A 22,563-nucleotide genomic window follows, 5' to 3' on the forward strand; every position below is an offset into this window, starting at 1 on the left:
TTGGTCAGCTGGGGTCAGCTGTCTCAACTGTGTCCCCTCTTCCCCTCCCAACTCCTTGTGTACCCTCAGCTGATTCCTGATACCCTGATGAGGCAGGGAAGCAAGAGAACCAGAAGGGACCTAGATACTGTGTAAGCACTGTTCAGCAATAACTAAAACATCCCTGTGTTCTCAACACTGTTTTCATCACAAATCCAAAATGTAACACCATACAAGCTACTATGAAGAAAATAACTATCTCAGCCAAACAAGTACTACTTAACTGAAAATCAGAAGGGAATAGCATCTAAATGTGATATGGTGTGGGGACAGGATTTAAGCATCTTCTTAGTGTATTTTCTCTGTGACCAGGAATGCTTTGAATCAAAACTAAAGTCTTCATACTGGTCTCTGAATCTGTGAGCTTGTGTTTAGAACTACATTTCTTGATACTATTATGGTAATTTATGTTGTTTCAGAGTCCAAGGCCATAGCATGGAAGCCAAACATAAAAAGATACAGGACTATATAGTCATATTTGGGTTTGTATTTAAGTGCATTTTTTCACTCCAGACACTTCTTGCTCCCTGTACTGCGCCTATGGTCTCCAGGAAACAGCTCTTGCTGTTAGTACATATGATATAATGTTAGTATATATGATATATGGACTCTTAAGTATGATGCAGGGAGTGTTACCTTATCTGAGGAATGAGAAATTATTCTATTTCTCTAATCTTTCCCAAACTGGAGACATCTGAAGAGAAATTTGCTTTTAATTACACCTCTAGGGAATAAATCACGTGCTGTGCTTTTTGCTAAGGTCAATCATCAAGGCAAAGTATCTGGCTTCCTTTCTAGAGTGGATATCTCATTTGTCCTTAGGAAGAAAGGACAACAGCTTTTCTTTCAGAATTAATGTCTGACAGCTAATACAGTGTCTGCCAAACATAGGTCTGAAAAGCTGATCCTATTTTTTTATGTATCTGACAACCTGTTAAATTGATCCAGTCATGTACTTCTGGCTGGGACAACGGGGGAGATTAGTTAGGATTGTAAATTTCTGTCAAGAACAGAAGCAGGTTTTTTTAAAAAAAACAAAACAAAAAAAATCCAAAGCAAAATACCCTTTCTTAATTGCAAATTGTTAGGGTATGAATGGACACAGAGTGCAGTCAGATTAATAACTTTAGTATCTGTGTTCCAAGCCAGATTGTCATTGGAAATTACACTTGAGATTTAAAAAAGTGACTGATGACTTTGGGTATCTAAGCTGTAGGGGCTGCATTTACATGAATTTCTTTCTGAGGGCACTTTTTTCATTCAGGGTCCTAACTAATAATGTTTAAAGTTGTAGATATTTACTTGAAAGTTACCATCCACTTTCAAATGCTTAGGTGACTGTCTCTTGCTATGTGCTACATGTATGGAGTATGGACAGCAGATAGGTAGGTCAGTGTGGTCTTGACTGAATTGTCTGGGTGATGCTGAAGACAGCAGTTGATGTTCTGTTGCACAGTGAATTGCACTGGCTTTAGTGTGCATCTGAAGGCACAGTTTCAGTTCTTCATACTGAGGCAAAGTTATGAGCAAACACAGATATATGTCCTTGGTTTTCAAGTCTTGCTGATTTTCTGTCATTAAATATTGGCCTCGTAAAACACTTGTATTGCTTTCACTGAAACTAATGGAATTCAGAATATTTACATCTGGAGGTAAAATCTGGCATGTAATAAGTATACCTTATAGGGCTGGCTGACACTGTTAGGAAAAAATGTTTTCAGCTCTGAAATTTGATAGTGCCCAAAATGGATGTGGGTAGAGCTTTAAATATGCAAATTTTGTTTTCATTTGGATCACATGGGAGTTACTCTGTCTGGGCCTGCTATGGTGTCAAAGGAAGGCATAGCTGCAGTTCTCCTGAGCTGTCTGCTGGCCTTGCTCCACTGCTGACTACAGTTCCCCACCATGCGGTGAGACCTTGCTGTGGCATGTATGCTGCTGTTTCAGCACTTGGTGTTAAAATGTGTGGCACGGGCTGTGGGAAACAGCAGTTTCTTTCCAATTAGCAGATCTGAAAAAAAAATTTTAAAAAATTGCAGTCCCTTTGGCAGTTCTCAACTATGTGTGGTTACTCATATACACACACCAACCGATGTACTACCCAGGGGTTAGCCTAGCAATGGTGTGTGGACTTCTGGGAACTGCAAAGCAGAGACAGGGTTTGACAGGTAGGTAGTAGGTCCGAATTCTAAGCTGAGACCCTTAGCAGAGTAATTTGCTTAGCAACAGAGGGAGTATTGGGGATGACTCCTTCTCTGTGAAGAAAGTGAGGGAGAAATACATGATCATGGATGAACTAAGGTTCAAAATCCCCTAACGCAGCATAACTGTTAGTGCTAAGTGCTAAGCTGCCTAAGAGGAGAGCATAGTGATTTCAGGTGCCCGCTGCAGCAAAGAGAGGATTTGGAGTCTTCAGAGGGTGAGTGAGGCCTTTGGGTGCTCTGAATTGTCTTCTAGATATTACCACTGATTATACAGGATGTTTGTGTTAACTGTATGCATCTAATCAGGGCGTATAAATCAGACAATTGTCCTGAATTCTTTTGGAAGGTAATTGCCTCCTTTATGATAATTTTTGTTTGTTAAACCATACATCCCAGTTTTCTGTATGGGCATCCATGGAAATAGAGCTTGCTAACAGAGATACCACTCTATGATTATTGTACTGACTTTTTTGTTTTATTCTTATGCAGGAATTCCTCCTCATATTGATACACATTCTGCTTTTGAGGATGAAATAATCTCTCTCAGTTTAGGAGCTCAGGTAAACTTAATGTTTGTATGTGTTTTGAAGATGCTTTACTGAGAACTTCCATTTTTATATTGTTTAATAGAAGTTAATTTGATTTTCCATAGTGTCTGTTCACACTCTTCTGAATTTAATATAATGCATGTGAGGTAATGTGATATGGTAATTAAAACAAGTAACTGCAATGAGATATTGTCACTAGAAGATTTGCCAGTGATATCAGTGATACCCTATTTTTAAATCTTAGTGTCCAGATCCAGAACTGGATCCAGTTCTCCATCGACCTTCCTTCATTTTGTATTCATCTTAGAAAGCATATCACTCCTGTTTATGTTTCTACTTCCACTTTTTTCTTGTCATCCCCTGTTCCCTCTGGCCTGTATAAGCCTCCCATTATTTTTATATTCAGTACATTTACAGTAGGCTAATGTAGGTGTATTACCTGTAGAAGGGCCAGTCAGAGTCTGAACCCTACTGAGCTAGTCGTGGTACAGGCAGAGGTAGGCTCTGATCCAGTGAGCTTCCAACGTATGCACATGATGTAGACAAAGAGTGGGAAGGGAAATGGAAGGACAGTGGACTAGCATGAAGTCATGTAACATATCAAGAGTAGGCTGAAAACAGTCCATATGATATAGTCTCAGTGCTCTAATGAGTGTCTTTACTTTTGCTCTGTTTGGATTCATCTGCTGCATCTGTGCCCACCCATGTTTTAAAAATTTAGTGTTACTTTCTCTGCCTTAAGCACTACTGCAGCAGGTCTTTGCTACTTGGCCTTCCCATCTTTCCTATACATTTCTTGAGAGCGCATTCTACATATCTGCAAGGCCCGCTTCCATTGCTGTCTTGGGCTTTTTGTGACAGGGGAGTTACATGTATTGCTGTGTGTTCTCGTGGTACTGGTAACTAGAAGCTTAACAAGACTAAGAACAGGTTATTGCAGTGGGTAATAAGGGTTTGACTTTTGAATCTTTCTGTTGAAAAGCTATGAATGCTGTATGAGAATGATCTAATCTGCTACTTGTTTTTTCTGGCAGCGGTGTGTAGATGACACGGATATGTGTGCTTATGGAGTTGTACCTGTATTACTGATAGCGTTCTCCTGTTACAAAACAACAACTTTGATTATTGCTTTAGGTTTGCCCTACTCTTTAGGAGAGAGAGGAGCATGGCTGGATGTTCTGAGCACTGACGTTTTTTGAATCTTTAGTCTGGGCTCTGGCATTGACTTCTTCTTGCAAGTTGTGTAGTACTGTGGAGCTCCTAGGACTAGGGAAGAGTCTAAGGAAAGATAGCATTTTTGTTTACATGTGTGGCAGTGACACATCTGTGTTCTTGGTTGCTTGAAAAGGGATTTTAGTATTGCTAGTCCTCTCAGCCTGACCATGGATGTATTTGTCCACCACTCACAAAAGCATCCACTTGAGTTAGGAACATCTGGGATTAGTTGTGCACAGTGGCAGTAGAGTTCTTGCTACTTTTGTTTTAGAATCTCCCAATCTAGGGGCTACTTCCTTGTGTGGCTTCTGCACTTAGCCTTGTCTCAGAGATAGTGTGTTCCTCTCTGTTCAACTGAAATGTTGTCTTTAACAGTACCAACACCCCATGCTAGGTAGCACATGGGAATGTCCATTTCTTTCATACAGTTTCTCTGGCAAAAGTGGTCTAATTGATCTTCTGTGCAGTTTATCCATTCTAAGTTTAATCTTTCTAATACATGGTGAGTATTCAGAGCAGCACAGCAGCAGTAGATGACCCCAACTTCCAGCTGTTCCTATGTTGATCTTGTAAATAAAAAAAAAGTTACTTTATTTTGTAAAAACTATATTGGTGCTGTAATTTCACATGTTCTACCTCAGTCTGCAGCCCTAGGATTTCTTACCCTTTCCATTTAATTAAAATGCCAACTCTGGCACAGATGTTCTGTTACTTCCTTGATGAGGCACCAGAGGCAGTGCATTTCTAGATGATTGTATTACAGCACACCTTTGTGATGGTCTCAGAGATGGCCAAAAGCAGAGTGATTTTAATCACCTGAGAAATACAGACCTTTCTGGGAAGTGGACTGTCTGGAGCATTTTGATGCTGTTAAAAATTGGAATGTGTACATTTCAATCGGAAACAGCCAGACTTGGGCCATTTCTAGATATTTCAGGCATAGGAATTGGATACAGTCTGTTAGATAGCCCCCAAGTTTCAGTGCCTTTTCCTAATGGGCCATTAATGCACTTTTCAGGTGCAGACAAAGTACACATGTAGTAAAACAATCCAGTGGCCCATGAAATGCTGAAATTATATAATGGCTTTTATTTCTGGTACTTTTACAACTTTTTATGATTTCTTTAGTGTGTTTTTGTGCACTGAGCTCTTAATCTGATTTTAAAATGTAAATATCAGTTGCAGTAATATGTGAGTTAGCCATTTTAGGAGTGAATCCCCCTACTGTATTCCTACTAAAGCTTACCATGTAGAAAATTTATACACTGTGATAATAAATAGTTGGATATACAGCAGCAACTTCAGTATATGTCACAGAATGGTAGGGGTTGGAAGGTACCTCTAGAGATCATCTCGTCCAACCCCCCTGCTTCAGCAGGGACACCTAGAGCAGGGGGCACAGGACCGCATCCAGGTGGGGTTTGAATGTCTCCAGGGAAGGAGACTCCACAGCCTCCCTGGGCAGCCTGTTCCACTCCTCTGGCACCCTCACAGGAAAGAAGTGTTTTCTCAGGTTTGGCTGGAACTTCCTGTGTTCCAACTTGTGCCCAATGACAGGACAAGGGGCAATGGGCACTATTGAAAAGAGCCTAGTCCCATCATCCTGACACCCACCCTTTAGATATTTATAGGTATTGATGAAATTCCCCCTCAGTCTTCTCTTCTCCAGGCTGAACAAACCCAGGTCTCTTGGCCTTTCCTCATGAGGGAGATGCTCCAGTCCCCGATTATCTTGGTAGCTCTCCGCTGGACTTGCTCAAGTGGTTCCGTGTCCTTCTTAAACTGGGTGGCCCAAAACTGGACACAGTACTCCAAATGTGGTTCTTCTCTCTCTTCTTACCTGTTATGTGACTTTCTTTTTTTACCTGAATAAATTAGGCCGCAATGTAACAGTAAATACACATAAACAAAATCATGTATCTTGTCCTTTCTTTATTCTCAACAGTAAGTGCACACATTTAAATAAAAAGAGCCATAAAGAAATAACCTTGCAGCCCAACTGGTTCTGTATGCTATTTTAGAAGTTCGCTAACCAGACATTTCAGAGTAAGAAAAGAAAGCAGAATGCCTCATATAGTTTATTCTTGTACTAAGTCATGGAAGGAGCTTTTCTTTCAACTGTATGCTTGTCCTTCCGGGATCTGAGTTAGGCAGATTCTAGTAACTAGTAGCTAAAATATATGGTTTAGCTTATTCATAAAGTTGTCTATGGCAGAGCAGGAGACTTAATACAAGTGCTTTCCTAGCCTAGTGCCTTAGCTATCAGCTCTCAAACTTTTATCATCTTCACAGAACCACAGAATTGTTTAGGTTGGAAGGGACCTCCTGAGGTCATCTAGTCCAAGGCCCCTGCTCAAGCAGGGTCAGCTAAAGCAGGTTGTCCAAGACTGTCCGGTTGCGTTTCCAATATCTCTGCAAATGGAAACTCCAGAACCCCTCTGGGTAACCTGTTCCAGTGTTTGACTTCCCTTGCAGTAAAAAAAATTCCCTTTTTCTTGTGTTCAGATAGAATTACATGGGTTTTAAATTGTGCCCATTGCCTCATCCTGTTGGTGGAGGCTACTAAGAAGAGTCTGGCACCCTCTTCTTCATTCCTTCCCATCAAGTATTTATACACATCGATAAGAGCCATTTTATCTGAGCCTGAGACATCTCTTCTCCAAACTGATCAGTCCTAGCTCTTTTAGCGTCTCCTCATATAAAGATACTCCTTAATCATCTTCATGGCCCTGTGCTGGACCTGCTCCAGTTAAGTCCGTATCTTTCATGTAATGGGAAGTCCAGTCCCAGTACTGGATACAGTACTCTAGATACGTCCTCACCAGTGCTGAGCAGAGAGGAAGGATTACCTCTCTTGACCTGCTGGCAGTGCTCTTCCTAATGTAACCCAGGAGGCCGCTGGCCTTTTCTCTGCAAGAGCACATTGGTGGCTCATGTTCAACCTCTTGTCCACCAGGACCCCAAGGTCCTTTTTGGCAAAGACGCTTTCTAGCTGATCAGCCCCCAGTGTTCAGTGATGCATGGGGTTATTTCTGACCAGGTGCAGGACTTGCACTTCCATGCATTGAAATTAATGAGGTTCCTGTTGGCACCAGTTCTCCAGCCTGTCCGGGTTCCTGCGAATGGTGGAACAACCATCTGGTATATCAGCCACTCCTTCAGTTTTGTATTGTCTGTAAGCTTGCTGAGGGTGTTCTCTACCCCATCATCCAGGTCATTAATGAAGATGTTAAGCAGTGTTAGCCCCAGCATCAAGCCCTAGGGTACACCACTAGTGACAGCTGCACTTTGGGCCACTCCCATATTCAGTGATACCTTGCAGCCTAAATCACATTATTGAGACTCAGTCTTTTCCTCAGTGGCAAATGAGTTTATCCAGTTACAAAGCACTTTGTACTATTTTGTAGAGGAATCCTTGCAAGTCTAATTTGTTTCTGCAGCCTTGGTTTATGTTGAAAAAAGGAATAGTTATTGGTGCATATGTTCATTTTAAGTATGAACAATCAATCTTGAAAAGAAGATAAGGGCATGATTCTTCAAAACACTGTATTTGTCTTGCATCAGATAACCTACAGCAATCTTGTATTAAGCTTGTATGAAATGAAGTGGAGATGTAGGTGTGAGATTCTCTTTCCTATCCCAGTTATGTGGAACAGCTTTGTCAAGAGGCACTGAGAAACCAAGTGGCTCAGTTTTGTTCTAGTTGGTGTAATAGGTTGTGTTTTGGGGAGTTTACAAGACAGATTAAACTTGATTTGAAGGTGGAAGATCTCACTCTTACTTTGTACTTCTGCTTAGCTTATAAAAGCCACTAAGTAGTTTGAGGGCAAAGCAGTGAGATGTGTGATGTGTCTTGTCCTGTAATACTTCAGGAAAAGTGAGAGTGTCAGGCTAGTCACTTCTCTGGTTTTGACCTGTTTCTTTGGCATCTCCTGGGAAACTGTGGAATAAAGTGAGATTTCCAGAATGTCACTTGGATTTGTGGGCTTGTGATGGCATTTTATAAATCACCACATTCACCCTTTCTTTATAGGAGTTGATGCCCTGAAAATATTAATGAATATCAGTCTCAATGTTGTGTTATTGAACACAACTTTCTTTAATTCAGAAGTTGTCGTAGAAAAAAAAGCAGTGGGGTGAATTTACTTCAGAGTGATTTTTATTAAGCTTAATGGCAAACCATATGTCCTGTGTCAATGAATTTGAACAAAGTACTGCGAAACAGTTAACAGCCCTTTCTGCTGAGAATTTTCTGTTTTTATTTGAGTTAGGTGTTATTTTCAGTGCCTCCATTTGGTGTCCCTAAAGATACGTAAATTTATAGTATTTCATCTTAGGAGCCTGGGCAAGTTTGCAGCTGTCTCAAAAAATCCTAGTTAAAGCCTGTGTCAAACTTCGTTTTTCAGGTTTGCAGCAGAAGCTTGATCAATATTGAGACTTCTGGTTTTCCACTTTTCCTAATTTGCCATTTTATATGCTGTTATGTAAGCCTTGATTCATTAGAATTTTAGAAATAGAGGTAGCATTTCTATAATGAGCTAAGTAGTGCTATGAGTGTGTCCAATCCATAAAAGAATTTTCCTTTCCTGGCTGGAGATAATAAACAGCTAGCAGCACCCTGCACTCCCTCCTCATCAGCTTTGCCTCATTCTGTCCAAGACCGCTGTGGGACACCCACTTCCCTCTGCCAGAGGGTGAAGCACAGTCATAGTTTTCCTGAAGGGTGTGTTGTGTTGGCACCATCCTACAATTAATGTTGTTCTGTCCCATTTTCTTGATATCTAGCCCTGATGTGGAAGCCCAGGCTTGTCATTCTCTTCTTAGCTTCTGCTTTTCCTTGAGTGCCTTACTCTGCTTCCTAACCCTGTGCCTTGGCCTGGCAGAAGGCTGGTAGAAACACTGAGAACTGCTGTGATGCTCTGGCTAGGCTCCTGACCGAATGTCTGCGAACAAGCTTCAGGGTTTTGAGTAAAATTTGTGGCTCAAGGTTAAACAGTGGGTCTGCATGTGGATCGTCCTTGACCTCTGCCTAAATTCTGTTCATCTGAACAGTTATTCATCATGTCGGCCTGTAGATATTAAGTGCTTTGATCTATAAAGAAAAGCTGTGACTCTCTTAAGCCTTGAAAACAGAGCGATGTTACAGAGGAAAACTCCACCGTATCTTTTGAAATATGACCCATGGTCATCCTAGAACTGATAGAATGAGGTACACCGCTGCTATTCATCTCTCAGGCTGTTAATTGACCATTTTTCCCTGCACTTTTGCTTCTTACATGTTGATCTACTTCTAATCTGTAGCTGCTATAGCAGCAGCTGTTTCTGTAACAACTGCATGAGAGATTTTATCAGAAGCCTTTAAAAAGTCTAGATTGTACTAGCCTTTGACAGTTAGAACCTGTTTAATGTCTTGTGTGAGCTTTAACAAGGTAGGCAAGCACTGGATATCGTTGTGTTAACTTTGTGGTCCTGCTCTTATTTTGCTTATCTTGGTTAGTTGCTGGTTCAGTTTAATTTACTCCTTATATTTACATTGATTTATTTTTCTTTTAAGGGAAGGCAGAAAGCATCTTACCTGTTTAAGGAATTACTCTGGTAGTGACTATACCAAAGTTTTCTCTCTGTCCATGCTGGCAGCATAATTGTAGCAGGTGAAGTAGTAGTAATAGTGATCAATATTTAAAAAGAGATTGGATTGGCAGAACCAAAATGTGTCTTGACTCAAATGGAAGACATGAATTTTAATCACTACAACCTAATGCTGAGTTCACAAGTTTTTTCAAGTGAGTCTGATGGAATTCCTGAAATTTAATAGTGTGCTTTTCAGACCTGTAAAACGGGTTTCGTGAGCTGTAGCCTTCTTACAGTCATGGGCTTTATCGGTTCCTGAAGAACTTTGATTTACAGTGGTTTCTGTATCAGTTAGCTGGAAACCCAGAGGGACCGTATTTATAATTGTATCCCAAATTTAGTTGGTGTGTTTCATTTAAAGTGGTATTTCATTTTTGAAAACCACTGAAAAGCTTTTCCATGTGAAAGTTGTCCTGAGCAAAAGTTAAATGCATCAGGCTTCATAAATCTGTGCCTCCTGTTTGCATTTACTCTGTATAAATATGTCCTGTGTGTTTCTTTCTGTCCATGTCATACCATAATGTACTGTCATTGAGCTTGGATCAGAAAAAAACCCCATCAAAATCAAGGGAGAACTTTCTGTTGACATAATTGAGCATAGACTTGTGCCCTCTGAGATAAGCAACAAAGCCTGCAGCCCTCTGTGGGAATATTTATAGTAATCATAGTGTCTTCTTTGGGAAAGGTGCATATTCAGCAAACATACTGTTCTGAGTTTATGTTTCTGCTCTGGATCTCTCTTCCCTGTTTGCACACAGGATTCTGTTAACAGATATCAATGTGTTCTGCTGATGTCTCTGCCCGATCAGTTATTTTAACCTTTGAAAGGATCTTGAAAACTCAGCTTTCATATAAATTGTTCAGAGGGAACCTATCCTGCAATACCTAATAATAAACTAATGCAGACAAGCATTGTTTCCTCAGGTGCTGTAGGAATCTGCTAACCAGTCTTGATTTGCACTGAGATGCTACCAGAAGAGCATTTGGACAGAATTGCCCCCAGAACAATGTTACTCGTGTTACTTCTCTAGAAGCTGTTTGGCAGTGGTTTGTTGAGAAACGAGGCAGCAGCATGGAGATCTTGCCTTCTCTGCTACCTCCTCAGCTACTTGGGAGGAACAAAATCAAAGATAAGCTATGACAGAGCCTGTATTTTAAAATTTTATATGTAAAAATATTCTTTGGTTTTTTTCTCCCCTTTAATCTTGGGGAGACATTAGTTTCCAGGTACCTCTTTGTAGGAGTTGTCCCTGTGGTGAGTCTCCAAGGTCTGGCATTTACTACTGGTGGACCGCTACTGGGCAAACAGCTCTGCAAAGCTTTGTCTCCTGTCTCCCTTTTGTTGGATTCATACCAGCCTTCCTTCTTCTCCACAGAAGGAAACTTGTCGTCTACCGTGCCTTTCCATAAAGCTGTTCCCCACTATGTAAGGCCTAGTGAGTCCTAAATTGACTAGAATCCTACTTCAGTGCTGAGGAAGAAAGAAAGGGTGGGCAGCCTGTAGTTTGATTGGTGTGGGATCTCTGATCTGCAGAATATGCTGTGACTTGCCGAGATATTTCTCCTGGGTCTGCTGGAGTTGGAAGTTGCCCTACTCCATTCTGTGTAGCAGTTTTATGTTTTTTTGCACATGGTCCATTATTTTCACTGCTGAGAGGGAAGGCAGAACTGCAGCTCCTCCTGGTTTCTATCACTTTGTTTTCTTCCCAGTCAGTTGGTTGCTTGTTTCGGCATCCTGTTTTTCTTTGAGTCGTCAGTGTTGAGAAGGGCATGTTGGAAGAATGCTCTTGTCTCCTGAACTCCTTGGTGCAGTTGCATCAGCAGTGCACCTGAGGTGAATGTGGAAAGAGAGCCAAAAGAAACTGCAATTAGGAGTAATTTGAAAATTAAATCCAGTCAGTATCATGTGGAAAAATACATAGAGATGCTATGAAAGATGTCATATAGTTCCAGTTAGTTTTCTCACAGTCATGCCAAAATCCTACACACTTCCTAAAATGTTTGAAGTCTGCAGTAGGGCTTACGGTTTTCTGACTGTGGTCATAGCTGCTAAATAATGAAGGAAAGCTTCTGCATAATTTCTTTACCAATTTGATTCTGTTTTAACAGAACCTGTTGTCTCCAGGCTATTTGCTGTTTCTGTAGTGTCCTTGTTTTGTATGCTGAGGCAGCATCATCTCATTTCCAATTCTCAGACGTCTGGCTGTTACGGCTTTACTGTGACACACAATGCAGATATTGAATTTTTCAGTGGAAACAAACTCTTGCTATTGCTAGAGATTTCTAATTGGTTTTCATGTGATAGGAAATAGGTAGATAGATAAAAATCTTTGAAAGAAAAATTAGATTATGATGCACAATATTGCTCTTTTTAAACTAAAACTTTTTTTTTGTCTTGTTCCACTTCATTCCCCCCATGTACCCTTCACTATGATACATGAACTACTTTTCAGCGGTGCTGGGATGAATTAGCTCTTTAAATATGAAAGTCCTATTTATTCCTGTGAAAAATGTAACCACTGACTAGAAGAAAACTAACAGGGCATTTAAATTTACATTTTAATTAATATTTTTACAACTGGAATGATTTTTGATTCAGGTTTTGGATTGTGATTCTTGAAATATAGTTCAGTACTTTTTTAATAGAAACCTCTGTATTGTTGTTTGAGTAGTTACTAACTTTTTTTAAAGACTTCTTAATCCTGCAAGAGGTTTATCAGAAGAAGTTATTTCTGTTCCCCATGTTATTTTTAGATGATCAGTACTTGATGTATGAAATGGAATCCTGGTGTCTGCCACAAATTAACAGCAAGCAGGCTGAACTCTGGGGCATTAAAAAGTCGTTATATTTAGCTGTTACATTTCAGCCATACTTCAGTTCTGGAATTCAATAAAGAAATCTAATTTCATTAGCCAGTGATGTCATCTCTATTGTCATAGGAGCCTATTTTAAGACTGGCAAATTTCATGTAGAAATGACAAGTAGTCAGTCAATAATAATAATCACAAGTAGTCCATAAGCGAAAAAACAGGCTTAACAAATTAAACTCCTGCTGTGGCGTATTGTCTGTCTTGGCTTTGAATTGGACTTCTTATAATACCAGTAAGTGCGGCAAATGGGCTTTGCAGTCTGCCTGCATTTATACTATCTTTACAAATCTGAGCATTTTGCATACTGCACTGTTTCCTTTCTGTTTTTCTTTCCAGCTACATGAATGTTTCAGAGTTTCTCCACAGACCTCTTGTTTCAGTAGAGTTGACACTGGAAATTTTCATTGAGGAACTGAAATTTAGAGCAGTTAAAAGTGTGCTGGAGCCGGAGCTGTCAAACCTGTGGTGCTGATACGCTTGACAAAAGGATTCTGAATCAAGGAAGGGAGAGGTGTATGCTCTTTCCAGAGAAGCAAGTAGGCAGCCAGCCTCTTGGTGCAGTGCAGGGGCAATGCAGGTGAAGCTCTGGTCTGTTTGCTGGGGCAGCAGAATAATGGTTGGAAGGAACCAAGGTTGATGGTGCAGCTGAAAGCAGGGAAAACTGGACACTTTACAGTTACTTTTGAGGTGTTCTTGTTCCTCATCCTCATCTGTTACTGTGTACATCTCTCTGCAGCGCATGTTCATGCAAACCATTGTAAATTCAGGGCCAGATGCTGAAGCCCTGGTAGAGCCCTTTTTTATAACTTACAGCTGCATTATATGAAGACACTCATTGGGCTAATGAAGCAGATGAAGGGAATGACAGAAGAAAGAGATGACATTGCTTGTGATGAAAATCTGCAGTGTTGGAATACCACCTATCAAAACATGAAAATGTGTTTTTCCTTTTTGATTGTTTTACCTGCTTTAAAATAATATGTAGATTTCAGATGTGTGGTACTTCCGTGGGATAAAACATAGCAATTGTGTAAATTGATAAAACAGTTTTCTTCAAATGAATTTTAAAGAAATCTTTCTGTGTCATGCTGTGTTTTGAATGATACTGAAAGGCCCTAGGAGACATCATTAACCAAAAAGATGGCTTTTGGTTTTTTGGTTTTGGGTCTTTTTTTTGAGAGTTATATGCTTTTGACTGCTAAGGAATGACTTTTCTTTATGTCTTTAAGCCATTTCTTTAAATTCATGCTCAGATCTTTGTTCCTTTGTAGATTTCCCTTTTACAGTGAAGACATAGAGGATTAAGAAACAAGCCATATGGTAGTTTCTATAGCAATAGATTAAAATCTGTGTCTTGTCAGCTCTTGTGAAGTATGATGCAAGAATTAGTTCGGTAAGGCACAGTTTGCATGTCCTGTATTCTGGTAATTCTCTGTTATTGTAATAGTATCTGGCACATTTGTTCAATGGAGTTGTGAAAAGGGCTAGGTGAACTTTATTTCAAACTCAGGCTGAGTAAACTCATAATTTCATCCTTTTGAATTACAGATATTCAGCACTGGACTATTTCCATGCTACTTTCTCAGTATGTAGGGAGCAAGATTATAGTGATAATAGTGCAGAAAGAGGTTTTAATTAAGACAGGACTGTTTTAAACAGAGTTGAGGCATCTGATGAATCCGTACTTGGGTGCCTAATTTAATAACTTGTTGTTAGTGGTATTCAGTCCAGGATTAAGACACTTATATTTTAGCGTTTACAAGTAGGTATGTACGTGTGCGGTACATGCCTGAGCTCTGTAATCAATGGGGATTGAGTCATTCCTGCCTAGGGGATGATTGAGCTCACACTGAACTAGACAGCTAGTGTCTGGTTTCAGGTTTCAGTTACCTAACAGAATTTTTAAAAATCTATGCGCAAACATAGATGTCTTAATCTTGAACTGAATGCCTATTCCCACCCTATGATATACAGTTAGCTTGCATTCCTGTACTACAGCATTTCAAGCAGAAAGCTGAGACCTGCAGAAGACAGTAAGGTCTGATGAACAACCCTGATGATTGTGGAGAGTGACGGAAGAGAGTTTTCCGTTATACAGGATGATGAACATGCAGCCTGTTTTACCCATGCCTTGAAATACCCAGAACCTGTAAGGATTTGAACTATTGTACCACTGTGGTGGCACACTAGTACATGGTATGAGTGTACCACCCTGAATTTAAGTATTACAGGTCCTGTTTCCTGGAAATGAGTCTTGTTACTCTAGGTGTTATTCCACGTTTGGCAGTATTACTCAGCCAAGGGCTGGTTTGTCCTGTATCAATTGTTATTTATGTTATGTGGGGGCCTTATTCACAGTCCCTTACACTGCTTCTGTTCTGGAAAACGCAGTTAAAGGTTGTAAGGGTCGATGACAGGATGATAAATGTACGGGTAGGGTGGCATGGGTGAAGAGAATCCTGCTACATGTATTTGCAACCTTGGTAACATGGGAATTGCTGTTTATAGTGTGTTTCCACAGATATTTGTAAATGATCAGTCATTTAAAAAGGTGATATGCTCTGTTTGAACCCTGAAGTGTTTCCTTTTCTACTTAGATATTGGAAATATCTTGAGAACTTGCAAGTTCTTAATGTGTGAAAGAATTACAGATATGCCACAGCACCACGTACACAGATGTGCACACCAGACACCTGTAAATGTCATCATGTGTGCATATAAAGTTGTACTTGTTACAGAACAGCTGAGTCTGTGTTGTAAAGACTTGTACAGTAGTTTCTTGGTAGACATTTGGTACAGCATTAAACGTGTAAATAAGGATTATTTACTTTCAGAACAGAGTAGTACATTAAGTGCAAGTCTGAGAAGATGTATTTGACAATGCAGAACTGCTTTCTTGTGATGGCTGGAGACCCCTAGGATAAGGATGTATAAGAGTCCTCCTGTGCTCTTCCATTGAACTGTACCCCATTAGAGAGCAAGTGATATAAATCTTGGAAATTTCCTTTCCTTTGGGAAGGAAAATGAGTGATTTCATACATTTGGGGTACATTCTGCCCTGGTATAGGTGGATGCAGTTCCCTGTATGTCAGTGTAGTAGCACCCGTGGATGTGAGGGAAGATGTATGACTGAAAGAATGGAAAATACTGCAGAGCAGGCTAAGTCAATAAAAGAAATTAAATTAAGACTAACAGCATTAGCCTCTTGCTTTCTGTGTCCTAAAAGACTTTAAGCTAAGAGCTAGGGAGGCTATTTATTAAAGGATGAAAATGGAATGTTAACGAAATTGAATAAATTGGATGTGTTGAGAACTTGCTTGAGTCTTTGTCTCTGGATGCACAAAAGGGCAGCATCAAGGTCATATGCTGGGGTTAGACAGCATTTTCCGGAAAGGAAAAATTTATACCTGTGGTGACAGAGGGAACCAGTGGTAACGCAACTATTGCCTTTTACTGTAGGGATTGAAAGTCTTTTATGTAAGAGTCTAATATTCAACACTGAGTTTTAGCACAGGTAATGATCTGGAAAGGTGCAAAGGCCCCAGGAAATGTCCTGACATACAAAAGAAACTTGGTACTTTTAGAGTTAGTAGAAATTGGCATATTTGATGGGTAGTTTTTAATGGATCAGGTTTGTTGTGTTCCTCTTTTAGTCTATGTTCTATCAGCAAGGTTAAACAGTCACCCTGTATTTACAAAGAGGTTTTTGAAACAAAGAAGAGTCAGCCTGAGAGGTCGTGTGAGTGAAGCGTAAAAATTGGGAACAGCAGGGAGAGACCTTGGGGTGGGAACAGGAGCAGTCAAAAGTTGGTGTGACGCTGCCAGAAGTCCCACCAACATCCCAGCCTCTGCTGAGGCTGGGCAGAACAGCCACCCTGTTAGACACCACAAAGAACTGATGTCCAGCTGGTGGGGTGATAGCATGGAGTGCTGCAGTGGAGACACACACCCAGAGTGCCTCTTTGTGAGCCTGGGGGGCCTTTGTCACTGGAGTGTGCATGGGGAGCACCCACAACTCACAAGACAGATGTACAAGTAGGGGAGCCCCCATTGCCAGGAGAGGGGTGAGTGCTGGTGGCCCACGTGGCCTCTGAAGAGGTGGTGTGCACATAACTCTGGCATTAGAGCTTTGGGGGATTAGTTACGAAGGCTATTTTGAAATCTGTAGGCATTTATTAACATTTTGTATCATCTTTTGTTCAGCAATGTAGGTGTACCCAGAGTAGCTGAATTTTAGCACTGCAGTTATTCTTCAGTGGCAACGATCACCGACGAGGCACAGTAGAGCATTTAATGGCATATCTCAGCTCTCCTGCTCAGTGTTGTGCTGGCTGAAACACTTCTAATAACTTGGATTTGGTCAACCTCAAGAAATGCATCCCTGGGTACAAAAGGAGAGTGGTGTATATTAGAGCTAGCTGTGACGAGGCCTGCAGAAGATTGGAAGCTCCTCCATCCAACAGGAGTTAGCTTGGAAATTGCAGTTTTCCTCTTCTTGTGCGCTACCTGAATTTTGTAAAGAGTACAAACAAGAGAATTTGTATCATGGAGTCAATGGCATACATAATAGCTAGGAGAGATACTAGCATGCTGTTCCGTGGATACACTCTTCATGGAGTTATCAAGAAAATCATAATAAGGTGAGACCTCAGAGAGAGAAGAATTAAGTACGGTCTGTATATTGAAATAATTTTTAAACATTCCTGTGCTAGACTTCAGCTAAGAGGAAGAAATATATAGATACTTAAAACGACACAGAAAATTCAGGAAGATAGTAATGCATTGCATAGATGGAAAGTTGAATACAGTTTTTGAAGAAAGAAAACCTAGTAGGTATATTAAGCATCTAATTAGCATCAGCATGGTGCCTAAGTAGATAAGCAGGCTTAGCAAAAGATGGTATGCTTGGCATAAATCTGATATGGGAGAGGCCTGTGCATGTGTTGAGAGATTTTTGAGGTAGGCAGTACTGAAATATTTCATCACGATTGCCAACATTGCACTCATTTTCTGTAGTATGGCTAGAGACCATGATATAGATGTAAATATCAGCATAGGTTACTTAAGATAAATTTCGTATGACATGGTTTATTCAGATAAGATAATCCCATTCTTTTTTCCCTGAAAATTCAGCATTTTTGTGAATTCCAAATTTTGGAATTTAGCATGTTTTTGCAGTGAAAGGCAGTGTGTATTACTGATTGATTGCCTGTGTTCTGTGTAAGCCAGCAGGCTCTTGTCTCTGCATAGAGCCTCACTGTGTTGTTCAAGCTCCATATGTGGGCTTTAAATCTCCAAGCTGTCTTTGAAGTAGACATTCTTTTTCATCTGTTTTACATGTGGGAAACTGCTACATAGGCTGATAATGTGCCTTTGCTCTCGGAAAATTCAGTAAATAACATCAGAGACTTGAGAACCATTCTACCTTGCACTGTTTTTTAGCTCTAGAGTATGTTTAGTCTAAGGGAGTCTATTAACATCAAATACAAATTGCCTCAGAGACAAAGCTTAGAAAAATGATGTTGTCGTTCCATGCTGTAGCTGTGAAATCCTTATTGATGTTGTCCTTATAGTCCCCTTGCATTATTTCTGTCTTGTCTTTGCATTGTTACTTATTTAATAGACCAGTCAGTCACCTCCATCCTCGTGGTCTTTCATGAAGTGCAGTACCACTGCACTGGAAGGTGGTGCAGACTTCTCGTTCTCTGAGGAGTTACAAAACCCCATACTTTCCTAGCTTTTTCTTTTAAGCTGGATTCTTTTCTGGTTTTTGTGTTTTGCTGTATTTTATGCCACAGGAGCAATGTTCATGATGTAGGTGTCATTTTGCTTTGATGTTTAGCCATCCTTGAAAGCTGTTTACTGCTTTGTATGCTCCTGTGTCATGAGCACTCTCTCAAATAACCTGGCATCACGACAACATATTTAAATCCACAAGTAGGTATTATTAGATGTTTATTTCTTTCAAGTTTTTTGCTGTATATATAGAGACACACTTTTTCCATAATGCAAAGAAAGACGGTAAAAGTTGTATAAGATCAAAGTATCAGCTATTTTTATTTTTGAATTTAATCCCTGGATGATGCGCCATGGGCTAGCTGGAAATTTGATCTTTATTGACTCTGCCACCTAAGAGAAAAAAGAAAATAGGTAAAAACGAAAATAGTAATTGGAAATAGCTCCTGTGGAGCAAAGCTGTCATGAAGCAGATTGATTCGGCAGCGGCAGAGTTGCTTTATTGATTGTGAGTCCTTAGTAAATTAAAAAGAGGACCAAATGCGTTAATCTTTTGTGTGTGTGTGTGTGTGTGTGTGTGTGTGACAGTGACAATTTAGAATGTTCTGCCAGGATAAAGATACATATAGGAGTGTGGGAATGTTATCTCCTTTAGTAAGTAATAGGCTTTTCAGAGATAGGAACGGAGTTCTTCAAAAAACTCTTCTGGGTTAAATGTTCTTTACTGTAGACAAAGAATTAAAGAAATACAGTTGCTTGGTTTTTTAAGTGTTCAGGTGCAGTTATTTTAGATAAATGAAGCATAGGAATTGCACTAACTTTCTTCAGATGTTCAGTGAGTTACTTAAATTTAAGTCTTTGAATTGCAATGTCAAATCTATTGTTAATAGAAAGAGTGCAAAACTTTAATATATCCTAGCTGAGGATCCCCGTCTGCTTCGTAATCAAAAGTCAGTTTTGGATTTGGATTTTTGACTCTTCCAATTACTGCTAATTGTTTAATGTCATTGCCCATTTGCAAGTTAATTAATCCTTTATTTATATTTTTCTGCCCAAATCATGACTGCTTGTTATAAGGATGATTTTCATTTAGAAGGGGAGCAGCCACACAACATGAGATGATAACATAGAAGCTTTTCCTTCACAGAAAAGGAGGGGGCAGGGACAGAGCTGGGATCATGTGCTAGTGAGGACTAGACCAGGCAGCTGTTACATACAATAGGTAATCTGCTTTTCAGCCTCAAATTTTGCACCATCAGAAATTTGTTTCACATCTTTCTTGTTGGCTTAGCATAGCTGAAATTCAGCCAGGAGGACATGCTCTCCTCTTCTACAGTCTGCTATTTTCCTGCCGCTTCTGTCTGAAAATCCAGCTACCAGGGATAGTTTTGTGGCCTCTCATTCCCAGCGTGCTGTCTGTTACAGAATGCTCTGGACTGCTGCTATTTTGGATGCACAGTTGTTAACAGGACAGGGTTTGAGGAGCATCTTCTGCGAAGAGACTCTGGGGGCCATGCAGTTGGTGGGGAAAAAGGAACTGGAGATGCATGAGGTACTGCAGCAGAGAAGGCAGGGAGCTGGAGGAACTGTTTCCCACTGCTTCATATAGAGTCCCCCAGCCTGGTGCACAGAGAAGTGAAAGGGAATGAGGTTGTCTTCTAGGGCCTGGAGGGAGATGGGAACTGAAGTGTAGGAGACCCCATAGAGCTGGCAATCATTGACTCTTGGAGAAAGTACTGTACTTGAACATCATCTGCAAGAACAGGTCTTTTTAGCTATTGCTGACACAGAAAGAGGGAGAGTGGGGTAACTGAGCCTCCAGGAAGGAATCTGGACAGTGTCATGTTCAGTTTATTCTGCCATACTTCTGAAGAACCCAGTCTCTATCTTGTCCCCTCACACCTGTACCCCAACAGCAGTGAGCAAAAGACAGCCTGAGATACCATCCTGCCTATTTCATCTGACCACTTCACTCCCCACTTACTTTCTTTTCATGCCTTTCTTTTCTTCACTTGCTGGTCCTGATCAGTCATCCTCTGGTTTCTTTGCCGTGTCAGAGAGCTACATCTTTTTACCGAGGTTTGCACCTAGTCATGCTTTACGGGACAGCCTCTCCATCAGATCTATGAAGCCACTGTGTTTTCTTCTTCACCCTATGCTTCTTTGAGGATACTTAGAAGAAACTGCTACGTGCAAGAGAAGGAGTATATGAGCAGGTGGCTGCCATTCATCTATTTTTGTAGCTATTGAAGTGTGTCATAATCATTAATCAGAGCTTATATAGATAGGCTTTATTCATGTTCCCCCATATCTCTCTTCCCCTTTCACCCCTACTGTTTGTCACCCTGCTCATTTCTTACCATAAATTTGGATAGCTCAACAGAAGCTGTGTCATTCTATGTGGGTGGTACTAGACCGTAAATAATTTTTTTTGTAAAAATGTAAATGCCACTGTAGTTTGCTCCAGTGTGCGCAACATTAAATAGTAAATGTTGTAAGTGGTAATTTGTAGCATTTAAGCCTTGCTTATTCAGTCTCTGTCTTGTCGTTTTTTTGTGCTGAATGGCTGATTATTGTACCACTGTTTTCTCTTTGTTAAATGCATCTGTATGCAGAAGCAGAACTGCTTAATTTGTTTCGATCTGGCATACTGTAGTAACTCTGCTTTTAAATTGCACACTTAGTAGGTTACAAATCAGGTGGCAGCATTTTCATGGTGCTAATTCATGAGTGTAGCTGGAACTGCTGACTTGAATAGTTTTTGACCACTTTTCTTTTTTGGTAGGTCTTCTGTAACTCATTTGGCTTGCTTAAATGACCTGCTGCTTATTTTCCACAGCAAGAGTTTCTCTCGTTTGGGAAGTGTAAAAGGATAACATTCCTAGCCCAAGCAGAAGCAAAATGTAGCACTGCCATCTGGGCTGTGAAATTGGAATAAAGCTGAAAGCGTTACCTCAATATATTGCCATGGTTAGAAGACAGGTGGCAAATAATAAAAGGATGGTCTGGTAGTTGGCATGTTAGTGAGGATCTTGGGAGACTGCATGTGCTTGTTGTGCTGCAAACCTCCAAGAATGTGGGCAGGTTGGAAATTATTTCTTTCACGTAATACTGGTTATCTAAATGTTACGTATCTACTCTGAGGTAATTGTCTCAGCTTAATCCGCTGTGAATGGAGAGGCATTTCCAGAGGGCACAGGGTCATTCCACATCTCTTAGCTCTACATTTTAGACTAGGACGAATCACTCTGTGGAGATGCTTGTCTTCACAAAAGCCAGTAGCTGACTGCCTTAGCCCAGGTACCTAACTTTCAGATGCCTGAGTTACAGCAAATGAGCCCTCTCATCCCCTTATGCAGTTGCCGTTATTTGAAGGGTAGTAATCCTTTTCTACCTCTGAGGTACACACAGAGATTAAATGGTGCTACTGTGTTCTCACAAAGAAAGCTATTACTGTGAAAAGAATATATATACATATATTTCTTGTATTTTGATTATCTATATATACCCATATATTTGCCTGAGATTTTTGAACGTAGTGCTGAAAGGGAGAAATCTTAAAGACAGAGGCTTAGAGGCTCTTGCATGCCTAGGAAATATGTAGCTGTGTTGTGGTGATATTCTGATGAATGGATTGAAAAGGCAAACAAAGCTAAGACTTCAGAGTGCCTGGCATGTATGTGAAGCTCTGTAAGTCATGCTCATTCGTTGTGGCTGGTTTTGTTTCTTTTTAGATTGTGATGGATTTCAAACACCCTGACGGCCACACAGTGGCAATTATGCTGCCCCGATGCAGTTTATTGGTGATGGCTGGAGAATCCAGATACCTGTGGACACATGGGTATGTGCAAGAGTCCCTACATTGCTGATAACAGAAGAATAATATATGTTGTTTGTTTGCTTTGTTAATGACATTCTGTATTTAAAATTGCTCTGAAAGAAATCAAGTCAAGTTTTATAACTGTTATACAAATCCAGTCCTCTGCTTAGATGCTGCTCAGGTTAAATTGAAAAAAGTGGGATTTTAGAAAGCTAATTGCTGGTCCCTGAGCTGCAGTTTCCTGCTGCTGTCACAAGTGAAGTTTTGCTCAGAAATCACTCTCACATCTGCGGTGTGAAAGTCCTCAATGACTCTGAGCTGGCAAGGAGTTGATTGTAGTGCAATTAGCTTCACCATTTCCTTTCTCTCTTTCAGCCCACAGCTTTTCCCATTGGATCACATATGCCAAAGGCTTTAGAGAAGGGCTGGTTTAAGAGGGTGATCCTGGGAAAGAGTTCTTGAAATACGTCTTGAGGCTTCGCTTATTGTAGAGTTTAAA

The 22,563-nt window shown here is 40.4% G+C and overlaps 1 protein-coding gene across 2 annotated transcripts in view; it reads left to right on the forward strand.

Annotated features, from left to right (window-relative positions):
• The window catches only part of ALKBH8 (alkB homolog 8, tRNA methyltransferase), a 50,374-nt gene that overhangs the window by 12,212 nt on the left and 15,599 nt on the right, over window positions 1-22,563 (forward strand). For both annotated transcript variants that reach the window (XM_064441264.1, XM_064441266.1), the window contains 2 exons: window positions 2,733-2,803; window positions 21,979-22,085. In XM_064441264.1, coding sequence (XP_064297334.1) covers window positions 2,733-2,803; window positions 21,979-22,085 — 178 coding nt within the window. The remainder of the gene's footprint in view (window positions 1-2,732; window positions 2,804-21,978; window positions 22,086-22,563) is intronic.

The sequence above is a fragment of the Phalacrocorax carbo genome, chromosome 1, assembly GCF_963921805.1.
Source record: "Phalacrocorax carbo chromosome 1, bPhaCar2.1, whole genome shotgun sequence".
Taxonomy (NCBI): Eukaryota; Metazoa; Chordata; class Aves; order Suliformes; family Phalacrocoracidae; genus Phalacrocorax; species Phalacrocorax carbo.